The sequence below is a fragment of the Amblyomma maculatum genome, chromosome 2 (assembly GCF_055883805.1).
Source record: "Amblyomma maculatum isolate TAMU_Amacu chromosome 2, ASM5588380v1, whole genome shotgun sequence".
Classification (NCBI taxonomy): Eukaryota; Metazoa; Arthropoda; class Arachnida; order Ixodida; family Ixodidae; genus Amblyomma; species Amblyomma maculatum.
This window is the reverse complement of record NC_139345.1, coordinates 167,983,201-167,996,559: the sequence shown is the minus strand read 5'-3', so window position 1 is coordinate 167,996,559 and position 13,359 is coordinate 167,983,201. Positions and strand designations below refer to the sequence as shown.

General features: G+C 48.4%; 1 protein-coding gene across 1 annotated transcript in view; it reads right to left on the bottom strand.

The window, feature by feature from the left end:
• The window catches only part of Cad96Cb (protocadherin Fat 4-like Cad96Ca), a 283,447-nt gene that overhangs the window by 41,191 nt on the left and 228,897 nt on the right, over nucleotides 1-13,359 (bottom strand). The window contains exons 3-4 of the mRNA XM_084595510.1: nucleotides 8,171-8,239; nucleotides 6,094-6,317 (exon numbers count right to left, since the gene is read on the bottom strand). Coding sequence (XP_084451636.1) covers nucleotides 6,094-6,317; nucleotides 8,171-8,239 — 293 coding nt within the window. The remainder of the gene's footprint in view (nucleotides 1-6,093; nucleotides 6,318-8,170; nucleotides 8,240-13,359) is intronic.

The following is a 13,359-nucleotide window of genomic DNA, read 5'->3' as shown; positions in this document are numbered from 1 at the left end:
CCGGTGGAGAAGCCTCGAAGCTGGACACCGAAGGCACAGACACGTGAAGAAGGCGAACATGTGACCTCAGGCAAGGACGGTTCCATCCGACAGTAGCTAGCCATAACAAGACGCATAATGCAGAGACACACAGGCTGAAATGAGAACTGCGAGGGTTATACAGAGAGAGAGAGAGTGGACACGAGCATCAAAGGGGGTACTGCTGCAGAGGAATTCGCAGAAATAAGAAATTTAATAGCATGTCGTCGTCTCAGCACGCGGCTTTTGACACCAGAAATATTAGGGTGCCAATATTTGGTACGGCCTCAAAGGCTGCCAGATACAGGAGGAGGAAAACTTGAGAAACCGTTGGCGTAACAGATATCAGAGCAACACGCAGAAGACTTTTGTCTGTTTAAAAGGTCCAAAAACTCAGCGAAATGAAGTAACTACAGAGGGTTTTTTCTTCTTTTTTTTTTCAGTGTTCAATTCGTTATAGTATTGCTTTAGTCAAAAAACAACAACAACAACAACAAAAAGGTCGTGCATTCTAACGCGGAATCTACAGCATCAGCAAAAGCTCTTAATTCGCGCGCGTATTTAAACGGATCGTTCAAGCGAACACAAGGCTTAGAATTTATTTCGCGTGTGTTCTTTAGAATGAGAAAACGTGGTTCAAAGAAAAACAAAGGAGCAGCAGCTTTTTTCACTTTCGGCGGATGCCTCAAGAGTGCAACGAAAAGGCGCATTGCCCTATATGTGGGTGTGGCGATACTGCGCTGTATATATTGTATACAAGACACCACGTGATTCACGATTGCGAAGATAAAGACAGAAGAGTTGGGTGGCAACTCCTGTCCATCCTGGGCTGGGTAACCTATGGGCACGACCGCTCATGGAGGTGCACCAGTGCGTCTCCTTTGAGCGGCCGTGCCACCGATCTGTCGTAAAAAGCGATCATCGCACTCTCCATCGCTTCGGTGGCAGACGAGGGCTGTTGCGACGCGCGTCTCTTCTTTCACTCTTTTTTCTACCATCTTTCAACTCTCTTTTGCCCGGGCGATACAGCAGTGGTGGAACATCTAGAGCCAGTTGGCAGGCCCGTGCGTTCTCTTTTCCTTCTTCCTTCAGTCGCAACAACAGCAACATCATAAAGTCGCTTTTTTGTTTTCATGTTTTGAGCTCGCACATGCGGACGCGAAATAGGCGAATACAAAATCGTTGTCTGGGAGGAACGTACGCAGGTCTCCCGGAAATGCCCAGGGGCACTTTAGAAATCCTCACTTGCGGTTCGAGTGCCTTATCATCGCCATGATCGGGACTGCATTTTCTTCTTTCGTCCTCCCGAGACTCGCATATCATCTGCTCCGGGCGATTCCTTACAGCGCACCTACGTACTCCACCACTGGCGCGCGCGTGCGTCGTCAGAAAATTAATTGCCTCGTACAGTGCTCATTAGGGGAGCACTGCCTGCCTCTCATCGCGTGAGCCCAACCCGTGTTTATCGTGAAACCGAGACGCAGTTGGCGAGGCGGCGCCGTCCACGATCGAGCCGCGGTGCGTTTACGTTCGGTGCACACAACGTATGCTTGCGCAAATATGCGCACTGTGATGCGCTTTCTTCTATCAAGGCCGTCACCGCGGCCAAGCTGACGCGTGGGAAAGGCCCGAGGAATTTTGCGGAGCAATGTTTTGCTTGCTCGGTTCCTACACTTCCCGTTGTGAATTTGTGAACAGGGCCAGTCAAACGTTTTGAAGGCATGGAGCCTTAGCTGATGCCACTAAGTGCTAATCATTACTAGACGGAAGTAGACCAACTGTTGGGAGCATTCAGAAATTTTACTTTATGAGCCGCGAAATAGAGGGATGGCTTACATATCAGGCCTGAATCAGAAGTAAGCAGTAAGCACTTACTATTGTGCTTACTAGCTATTGAATAGCTACAGCGCGAACGGCTGCCTGAACTAAATGATCGACCTATAGATATCATCTCTTCCAGGTGCTAATATGAGACATATGCGGTCAGGAAACAGCTACGTTAAGATAAAACAATTTTATCGTAAAAAGCGGTAAAACAGTCAGGTACAAGAGGAGAGCACTCACTGCTCAACGTTCACTCCGTGCATAGATATAGGTGAAGCTCAGTGCACTTTCACTAGCAAGTCCAGAGGCGGAGCCAGTCTGAGCGCCGTACTCCAGAAGGAAGTGTCCTGACTGGTTCATTTAGTTCCGAAAATAAGTCGGGAGTACGCTCTCGATCAAAGAGGTCCGCCGGGGGACAGCTGTCCCACCAAACTGTAGACATTAGTGCTATGTCAATATGTTCTCATCGGTTAGAGCCAGGTGGTGCAAGAGGGTAGTAATTAACACCTACCCGAACGGGGGCCTTCGGCCTCTGAAGAAAGCTTCGGGCTATGGACTAGTTTAGAGCAAGACTACCTCCTGCTATAGCTTCCTGGTTGGCTCATTCAGAACGGTGAATGCCTCCGAGTGACGCTGCAGCTGGGGTTGAAAAAAAAAACGAAAAAAAAAAGCACGCCCCAACAATTAAAAAGGCAATAAATTTAGACCTCGTTTCAGTGGCAATGGTGTGGGCTCAGCTGAACATTAACTCTCATTATACCGTTAGCGGATGGGTATTAATAGTTTAACGACGTCACGCTCAAGTTGAGTTAGCGGTAAATAATTAGGGGCTTTTCAAGGGTGACGCCCAGAAGTCTTTTAAGCATAAAGGCTACCGTGAGTGCGCCAAATAAGGCGCTAAACTTGTTTTACGTCGACTGGAAATTTAGAGATAAACTAAAATGTGGCGGCGATAAAATGCAAAATGGAAGGACGCGCACACGGCGCGTACTACTTATGTTCGGCTTGCGTTTTTGGTGGAGCTTATACATTTTTGTTTTCGGTCAAAACCTAACTGGCCTTAGGTAAAATGCGACAATGCTATCCACTGTGCCTCCTAGTTGCGTGGTACACTAACATAGCTTTGAGACAATTAAACCCAGTCCTAATCCCATGTACCAAAAATTAGTTCTTTATGCCGGTGCCCCTCATTACAAATGGTGTTTGGCGCAAGAAACTTCATATTTGCTACACAGCGCGGTTTCCTCGCAGAAGTTCGTGCAACAGTCGGGATCAGTAAATGCAGACCAGCAAGAATGGATCGACACACGCAAAGAGTGGATGCGTCAGCGATTAGAGGAGAAGCCAGAGTTCAAGCTGGATATCTGTAGCCAGCCGAGCCATTCGTTAGTGAGAATAATGCAAGCCCAGGGCACATTTCCATACGAATGTCGTTTCAGCCCGCACCGCCCGTCCGCGGAATTAATGCGCTGTAGCACGGGAGTCAAACCGTGTCACCGTAATTCAAGGAAGCGACATGAAAGAAGCTCTACACGGAAGTCCTTATGGAAAAAGATGACTATTCAAAGCGATAAAACTGAACAAGGAAAAAAAAAAAAAAACTGAGGCTAACAGAAAAGAAAACTGGAAAAAAGGTAAAGGAGGGAAGGGGGGGGGGAGGCGGAATTAATTATTTATCTAAAGCTTTCCGACTTAGATGTCAACACGGAAGGGTGTAGGGCGTGTATAGCTCCCTCGTGCTACGAAACCTGCTGCGCGCCTTTTGAACAACGCCGCCAAGCATATCTGGCGAGTCTTCATAAGCGGCATGCACCACGCCGACACGCAAACTAGGAAGTGACGCCTACATGAGAAGGCCCGACGTGTTTGCGGCGGCGACGTGCGTGTCAGTGTGTCTCCGGGGTCCTGCGCGCACGACAATTCTCGTGTCATGCGTCATGCATCCAGGGACAACAAGGAGGCAGAAAAGCGCAAACATATATATTTCAACGAGAGAACAACGAACTTCTCGCTTCATTTCACGCCTCCTACATACGAGACGACTAAGGCGCGCGCATACATGGTCGTGCACGCACGAGTGTGCCACAAACGGATCTCCGCTCTTAGACAACTAACTCAATTTCGCATGGCTTGCCTCGTGCCAGCAAAGCTTTACACTAAGTAAAACAAAAGTAGATATAACGAGCCGACTTGTCAGCCATATGGCGTCAGTCCAGACGGCTAGGATAAAAGCAGGGCGCCGTATAAAGGTATACGCACGAAGCGCCGCCGAAACCCGCGTTGCTTGCCCCACTGGGTCCCGTTTTCCTTCCGTGTGCCCGCACGTGCATATACTTCGCCCGGCAGCACCTCTTTGCTTTTTTTATTTATTTTTTTTCATTTTCCTTATCCAATCTTTCGTCACAGGCGCGACGCAACGTGTGCCTTACGCGGGTCGGCTTCCGCGTCGCAAGAGTAAGACGACAGGCTGAAAAAAAAAAATGACAACTGCAGTCACTTAGCCACGGTCCCAATTAGGCAGGCGCACCGCTGGCTGCACAGTCAAAATTATACGTTTGCCTGCCAAGTGGTCCCGGCTTCTAAGATAACGGCATAGGGGCCATATGCTGTCGGTGACAGCACCGCTAGGTTTCCCGTCTCCAACAGGCTGCAGGGGACGAGGATAAATGAAAACCGTGGTCTCTTGTTTTGTTCATTAGCATTTGTATAACGACGCTCTACCAGGTGCCCCACAATGCAGGATGCCTGGACGGATGCTAATGACAGCATCGACATTTGCTCTTGTTTTTCCGCAATGGCCAAGGAGTGTAGCCAACTTCCTTGCGTATTTCTTCGGCGTCCGAGGCTGGGATACCCGTCGTCGCGGATACCCGTAAGCCACGAAGGCAGCTCCGCTACGTCCGTCGCCAGCGTACCTGAGGTCCATTATTGTTGGTATATACTGGTCGGAGCTGTAACGGTACCTCATTTCACGTAACGACTTGCAACAGCCACATGGCCCCACGTTGAAAGAAAAAAAAAAGAAGCTGTGAGTGGGGAAACGGAGCTATAAGTTGCATCCTGTCCCGAAAATGGCGCCTCAACTCCTAACTAGAGTTTCATTACATAATGGTTCCAGCGCTTAACTTAAAGATTTAGCACCCTGGCTTATAGGCGACCAAAAGTCAGCGCATAGATTACTGTGGGCAGTAAAAAGGAAATAAAATGCACATTTCCCAGCCCAGACCGTGTGGAGAAGTGGCAAGGCAGTGCATGGTTCTCTGTAAGTCCACAATTCTCGCTCTAGCTTGTCGCTCGATGCACTGAGTGGCCCTGAGTGGCCGGATACTAGGCGTGGCGTGATTTCCTTTCGTCTCTCCCGTTCGAGGTGCAGGTGTGCCCTTTTCACGTACACGTATACGGAGAGAGCTCGTTTCGTTCTGTCTTCCACACTATGCCCCACACGAAGCAAATTGCATCCCTTGCATGATTTCGATCTATATATCCCGTGCGAAAATATGATGAACTATATGTATACCTGGAAACCATTTCTCGACTGCAACGGGTCAACCGTATGATTTCCAGTCTCGCGCTTACCTGAGCGCGTTTACATTACAGTCGTGGCGAAGCAGGCAAGTTATACTTTGCGAGTGTAATCGGGAAACGGTTATTCGCATAGACAAAAAAAAAAAAAAAAAAAGACTACAGCTCTCGGCGCACACAAACGCAAACATAAAGCGTATAGACTACGTGAGCGGGTATCTGCCGCATTGTTGCTTACAGAACCTTAGGTGGTCGAAATTGCTGTTATATAGATTAATTTGCGGTCAACTCAATAAATTTGTCTACTAATGATACAAAAGACGGCACTATACATATAGTGTACATCGGGACCCTGAAAGATCGGAGCACGTTTGGTCGATTACTCTGATCGAAACTGCCAGCAACATTGAAGGAATATTAAGCGGAAGGCACTGTAGCCAGGCAGACGCATCACAAGCTCTCTAAGAATACATGCAGAATATGTAATTCTTCGCGGGAAAAATAAAAATCAGCTTGGAGTGACGCTATTTAGATTGTTTTTTTTTTTTTTTTTTTTTTTTTACTATTGTTACAGCTGCTTGCTAGAAGTGGGAACGACCTGAAACTCTTTTTTCTTTTTATTATTTCCCTGTCTCAAGATTGGCTCGTTACCTACGGAAAGTCGACAAAAAGTGAGTGCCTGAACAAATCAGCCGCTGTAAGAGGCAAGGAAGGATGCACTTCTCTCACCAGGTGATCCGAGCTGCGCGTGTGGCGGGGCGAGCAGATGACGTCGGTGGTGACGGAGCGGAGGCCGTCGCGGCCCTCCTTGTCCAGCTTGCGGCGCAGTACGAGGCTCTTGGTTCCGGGAAGGATGGTCAGCGGAGATCCTTCGGGGTCGGCCATGCGCAGCTCGATATCGCCCCAAGGCTCACTCGCGTTGCCCACCACCTGCAGGCTGCCCACTATACTCTCTGCGAGGGAGAGGGGAGGACAGGGAGGAGAAGGTCTCCTTCAAGCAACGTTCTTCGAGGGACACGTGCATGGGAAAAATACGCGACAGAGAACATTTTAATTTTCTCCTCAGTACGGTTAATGGCACGAAGGAGCCAAGATTAAAGCCCGAATCAGTGGAAGTTTTCCATGTGGACGAAGTGTACGTGGTTGACTTCGACTACAGTTACCAGAAAGAACCCGGCCGACCGGAGCCAAATTCTCGAGCGTGGACACACTTTCAAGCACTCGTATCACTCAGATACGCGTGGTACGGGAATGTATTGCATTAGGATTGCGTTTCTACTTATTTTGTTTCGATGGCGCTCTTGTGTGTGTGTGTGTGTGTGTGTGTGTGTGTGTGTGTGTGTGTGTGCGTGCGTGCGTGCGTGCGTGCGTGTGTGTGTGTGTGTGTGTGTGTGTGTGTGTGTGTGTGTGTGTGTGTGTGTGTGTGTGTGTGTGTGTGTGTGTGTGTGTGTGTGTGTGTGTGTGTGTGTGTGTGTGTGTGTGTGTGTGTGTGTGTGTGTGTGTGTGTGTGTGTGTGTGTGTGTGTGTGTGTGTGTGTGTGTGTGTGTGTGTGTGTGTGTGTGTGTGTGTGTGTGTGTGTGTGTGTGTGTGTGTGTGTGTGTGTGTGTGTGTGTGTGTGTGTGTGTGTGTGTGTGTGTGTGTGTGTGTGTGTGTGTGTGTGTGTGTGTGTGTGTGTGTGTGTGTGTGTGTGTGTGTGTGTGTGTGTGTGTGTGTGTGTGTGTGTGTGTGTGTGTGTGTGTGTGTGTGTGTGTGTGTGTGTGTGTGTGTGTGTGTGTGTGTGTGTGTGTGTGTGTGTGTGTGTGTGTGTGTGTGTGTGTGTGTGTGTGTGTGTGTGTGTGTGTGTGTGTGTGTGTGTGTGTGTGTGTGTGTGTGTGTGTGTGTGTGTGTGTGTGTGTGTGTGTGTGTGTGTGTGTGTGTGTGTGTGTGTGTGTGTGTGTGTGTGTGTGTGTAGAATAGCGCTTTTCGTATTGGGCCAGCGCCAAGTCTTAAAGGAGAAAAAGTCGTTGGGAAGCAGCGACTACACTGTTACATTTGCGACAGCAGTCATACGCACTATGCCGTGGCATATCGATCTATTCCTTCAATATACATTTGTTTCTAAGTGTGCGCGGACGAGAAGATTACAACGCAGAAGTTATAAGTGCAAAAAGCGCGCCCAGATTTTCACAGTTCCAATGCCCTATGAAATTGTCATCAATTAATACCTTTGGGGTTACAAGTGTAAACTAGCACCTGTTTCTTCGCTAAAAAGTACAATGTGGTCACGTGAGAAGGCGATTATGCTGCAGCGTACTTAATTGTAATGCAACCAAGATTACAGATTCTAACTAATGGCGGCTACTGCCAAAGCCTTCAATTCGTCATCTGCTCGCCGTTTTCTGCCTACGGCTTCCTGGGCCCTACAATGTTTGTGCTTCCTTTGCTGTTTCGCGAAGCGGTTAAGTTACTGGCCGAATATATTGTCACGTAGCCGTTCAGGCCCGTAACCAGAAGGTTGGTTTTAATAGGGGGTTGACCTAATAAACACAGAAGAGCAGGTCCAGAGAGCACTGAGTGACAGCAGCAGACTTCAGCTTCTCGAACGCCACGGGGCCACTTCTTCGAGTCCGCGCACGAGACTCCCGAGGAGCAGCCGCCTAGCGGCTGCTGTTGCACACGCTACAATATGTTATCGATCTGTTAGCCTGTATAATTTCATCCCCTTATATGCGCTGATTTTGACGTTTTAATCTCGCAACTGTTTCACGAAAGAGCATTTACCAAGCACAGGAAATGAATGCGCCTAAGTATATAAACACAGGCTTACCGACTGGGAATGCTTCGTTGACTGTGAACGTTTCTGAAGAGCCGCCATGCGTCAGGTAGCATAGGTTATCTGCACAGAAAAAGCAAAAGAAGGCATTAGCGCCATATAATTGACAGATATTCCTTTTTTCTTTTTTCTTTTTTTTTTTTTCCTAGAAGAGGGAGGATACAAGCACTTTTTCTACCAACACGCAACAGATGAAGCGACACTGAACGCTCACGGTGCGTTTAAAATCTCCGCTATTAATGAAAATGCTATTGCCATGCGCTAACATATTAATAACGGCGAAACATTTCATTAATTACAGTTCCGGCATTATTACTTGTCGTGCGGTTCGTCCCTCGTTCCTCTTCCATTAAGCTCGAAGCAGTAAATTGGATCATTAGGCAGCTTGAAACTTTGGGACTTTCTTAAAGCGTTTTTCATTTTCTCGCCGGGAGCGCTTTCAGTAATTACGGCTTCTTAGCTGCATGCAAACATACGTTTCATTATTGTTTGTTGTGCAAAACGGTTCGCTTCTTTGAGCAATTGATGCCGGCGCTAAATGCAGATACACGTGTATTGGCAACCAAAGTTACTATTAAGCACCCAATTGCATTTTGGTGCACTTGACGGGCCAATTAAGTCGAGGCAGTTGTCCACCACTTCTGAGAAGAAAATTCACTAAAAGCGACAACCGGGACATTCATTATAAAAAGGAAGAAATGCCACCCAGTGGGCTGTGATATGTATTTCATTAAAATTTGATCTTATGAGCCACGGATTACGGCATTATGGGACATCCAGAATCCGTGGAAGCCTTTTGATTGCTCCACTGATCTCATTTTAATGATGCTTTGATAGTTTAATACATCCCACAACGCATTTGCCTATGAAGCGAAGTTGGTGTCGCAACAGAGGGCAAGGTTCAAGACATCGGCCGAGGGACACCGATACTCATAAATGGGAAAGCTTTCATTTCGTTATCAGTGCCGGATTCCGGCTTCGGCGCAATAGCAGAAGCTACATTTATAGAACCACGAAGGCCGCTGTGTGTTAACATGGCCATTTTTTATTCAGCAGCATTACTATCCGCCTCATCAGATTTCGATGGGGCGGCTGTGAGCAACTTTCTGTCAATGGGATTCGAACCCAACGCTAGCCACTGCGTTACACCACTGTGCAGTGGGTTTCTTCTAGTTCTACGCTGCCAGTCTGCCAAGATGCGTTTCGGATGTCTTCCTCTTCATCGCCTTCGTCTCCCTTCATTCCGGAATTCATTCTTTCTGGTTAACATCCCTGTCTTCTGTCCTCTTCCTCCTCCTCCTCCTCCTCCTCCTTTGGCCTTAAATAGGCCTCCTTCATACGAATTAGAGTATAACGCACCCGTGAAATGTTTAACTAAACATGGCAAGGCTCGGCGAAGCAAAGCTAACAGAAGTGAAACTTAGCTAAGTGAGTGCTAAATTTTGCTTCTCCGTGTATATTTGTGCGTATTCATGTTGAACCACCGACTAATTTTCTTTACGTAGTAGATATTCGTGAAAGACACCTATTCGAGAGAAGCATTACAGGGACATGCACATAGGTACGTACATATTCACTCCAAGCCTGTTTCGTTCCTTAGTCATGTCACTCACGGTCATAAGAAACATACCTAGGACCATGCCAGAACACGAGGAAAAGAGAAAACGCGGAGAAACACTCGATGTGGAGGCTCGAGGGTGGAGGCGTGAAGCCGGCGCGTCCTGGTTATCGACTGGCTGCCGGCCGAACGAATTAACGCCTCTTTTCCGCGAGCGAAAAAGGTCTCCTCCGACGCTGCGCCCGCCAAACTGGACGACAACGCGATCGTTCCCTTCCAGAGGTCCGCTTCTGGGCGACGGGCGATTTGCTACTGCATGTCGCAACGGTGTGGAGCATGGATCGGTTGGGAAGGTTGTGATTCCAGCTGCGTTCTCCTTTCGGGCGCACACTGGCGAGAGACGACGCGTCGTGAGGGCCGCTCCAATCCTCTTATTCATGAGGCATGGCGCGAGCGGGACTCGGACAGAGAACGGCCTCTGGCAGGCAGTGACAACAATTAGCGAAATGAACGCGCGACGGTGGGCGTGCGACGGTGGTGCGGCAGAGCTGGAACGAGGAAGGCGCGGTGGAATGAACGTGGACGTGATTTTGCCTTCGCCTGGCAGGTGGCCGTATAGACTACAGGCAGCTGCAGAGGCAATTAAAACGCATAGACAAATGTAGTAGTGGAGACGGAGGGAGAGAAAACAGGTGTGACAACGCGGCTGCTCGTGCGGACTTATCTACGGGTTGGTTGTGCTTAAGCAAAAGTACCGAATACCGACGATATCGGTCAGTAAGGCGTGCATCCGCATCGCGCGGACTTTGTCGCGTGACCCACCCCGAGGGTATTCTGTAGCACGGGCGTGTCACTGCGGGAGTAGTGATGGAGTGCGGCTCGCGTAATGGCACGTACTACAGCTGTTGCGCTATAAAGACCATTGACGCCCTGGATTGTAATTCGGTGCGGGTGGTTGGTTGGAGCGAATCGTTGGCGTTCTCCTTCATCACAAACACAGAGGTGAAAAAGAAGAAGAATTGGTGTGAGGTAATGCAAAGAAAAAAAAAAGAACAACAACCGAGGGGTAAAAGTTCAATCTGTATTTTGAATCAGGACAGGCATCGATTTATTCATTCTCTAGATGACCTTTTATACATTGCTTTGCCTTCCTCCAAATAAAAAATGGAATAAAGTTGGTTTGGTTTGCGGGGTTTAACGTCCCAAAGCGATTCTGGCTATGAGAGACGCCGTAGGGAGGACTCCGAAAATTTCTACCACCTGGGGTTCTTTAACGTTCACTGACATCGCACAGCACACGGGCGGGCGGCTTGCTTTTCGCCTCCATCGAAAAGCGGCCGCCGAGGCCGGGATTCGATCCGGCGCCCTTGGAGACAGTAAATGGAATACAGTAACAGCAGCTACATCGATATAGTATTACTGTGAACGAAACGCTCATTTGATCGATCTGTTTTTCCATTTTCCAAACTGACATTTTGATAGAATCCACTGGAACATTACTCAATCGCCAGAAACGTTGGCCAAGTGATGAACTTATCAGGTGTATATAACGGCCCAGTTGAATAGGCATTTTATACATGCCTTCTAAATGCTTAGAAAAGCTACTTCACAATTTATATATATACGGCGCAAAGGCTGGCTAATTGCCTCAGTGTAATAACGGCGTCTTCAATACTGGGGAGCTCGCCCGACGTAAAGGACATCGCTATCTCGAGACAAGAGCAGGTGCTTTGCCCTGTACAGAGCTTTGAAAAAAAAAAAAAAAAAAAAAAACACATTGTACTTTATGGAGAAGAAGAGGAATCAGCAATGACTTGGGTCAATTTTCGAAGTATTACGCTACGCTTCTGTGGCTCAGAGAGATATGGAGTGCCGCGGAGCCTGTGGCATGTCCCTCTACAAACTCATCTCATCCTTTTTCGAAAATGCTAAAGTGTCCTCTATGGGCGAAAAACGAAGACATCGGCGACATAGTACGTACGAGAAGACTACGTGTTTAATACATCGCTTAAAGCCATGCAATTACAGCAAACAGCGCTAGTAGACAAGGAGTGCGTCACCATTCGTAATGCACGCCGAAGGTGAACGTGGAGTGCATCCTGTGAGCTTGGCAGGTGGAATATCAGGCTTGCGCTTCCTCTTCGGGCAGACCCCATCGGAAGCTATAATGGCAGACTCGAAGAGACCGATTTCACGCAGTTGCCAGACTCTTTTGGAGAAACGACCCGATGGCTTGAGTTGGATGTCACTTTTTGTGCTGCAGTGCATGTACCAACTCGACCTCAAACCAAACGCAAAAGAGGAAACTCAATCCCGAAAACAAGAACGCAAAACGCACCACCACATACAACAACCGCATAATTTTTTCGCAACCACTTGCGAAGTGCGGAATGAGCAACTTAAAAGTTACAGCTGGCCACGCTAGAATTTGATCTCCGACCGTAGGTATCTTCCCATGTTATAATTGTGCGCCGGTTGCCACATTGTGTTTCATTTGACGCTACAGGCTACTGTTTACATCTCTCTCGAAATTTAAGAAATCACTGGAGCTCTTTATAGATGTGGCTTCACTAACGTTGGCTTCACAAACGTCGAGACGATTCAGTGGCGATCAAATTTCCGCCTTCTAAAGATCAAGCGTTCATTATATTGAATGCATTCAGTGCTCTTGTTCAGTCATCATGATAGCTACATTTGGAACGTGCATGGACACATAGAAGCACGGCCCTAATGCGACGGGAGAGGATTTTGCATCACTCAATGTAAGCTGGATACTTGCTGCTGCCGTTGCATGCTTAAGCTGAACAGCAGAGTATCTTACAATTGAAGGGCAAAGGGGGCCGAACTACAACCGTTAGACTGTTTATCTGCCTGTTGATAAAATTATCCCCGTCCTTGAGAGGGCGCATAAAAATGAAGCAAGAAATAGAAGGAAGCTGTCCGCTGCGATATGACACGTGGAGGTTGCGGCGTTGCATACTTGCAAATAAAAGAAAACATAGAAACGAATATGAATTATGATGTTATCGAGATATAATTCCGAAACTGTGAGGCGTCTAAGTCGTGGGGCGGTGGTGGGGAACCAACAGCAAACATAGGCGGCCTAGAAACGCCCGGCAGCGGGTAACTGCGATACGCCGTCGATATTTCCCGCACATTCTTGCCGCGCGACCCCATTATTCAAGGATTACATCGCTCTTGCCGTTAAAGTATGCGCAGGGTAGGCGCGCGCCGTTCTTCTTCCGATGCATTGGTCGGGCCGTTTCAAGCGAGGCGCCCTTGGCTTCGGCGGCGTCGACGACGACGACGCAACGAAATCAGCGCTGGCCGCCGCGTTTAGCCATGCTGGGTACGTCTCTGCGCGGACGCAGACGCGGGGGGCTGGCGGGTGCTTATGTGTGCGCGCGCTGAAACTGCGTAGTGCGTGCGTGTGTGATATAGATTTTTGCCGGTGGTTTCGTGATTTTTTTTCTTCCATACTTCCGCTCGGCGCTGATTGCGTTCGGCCAGGACCAACGATTGGGTACGGATGAGGCTCCTGCTTCACCTTTCCGACTTGTAGGGGTGCTTTTCAACGAAGTGCTGGTTCGCCACCCACTGCGGGTAGAGCACGAGTACTTTCACC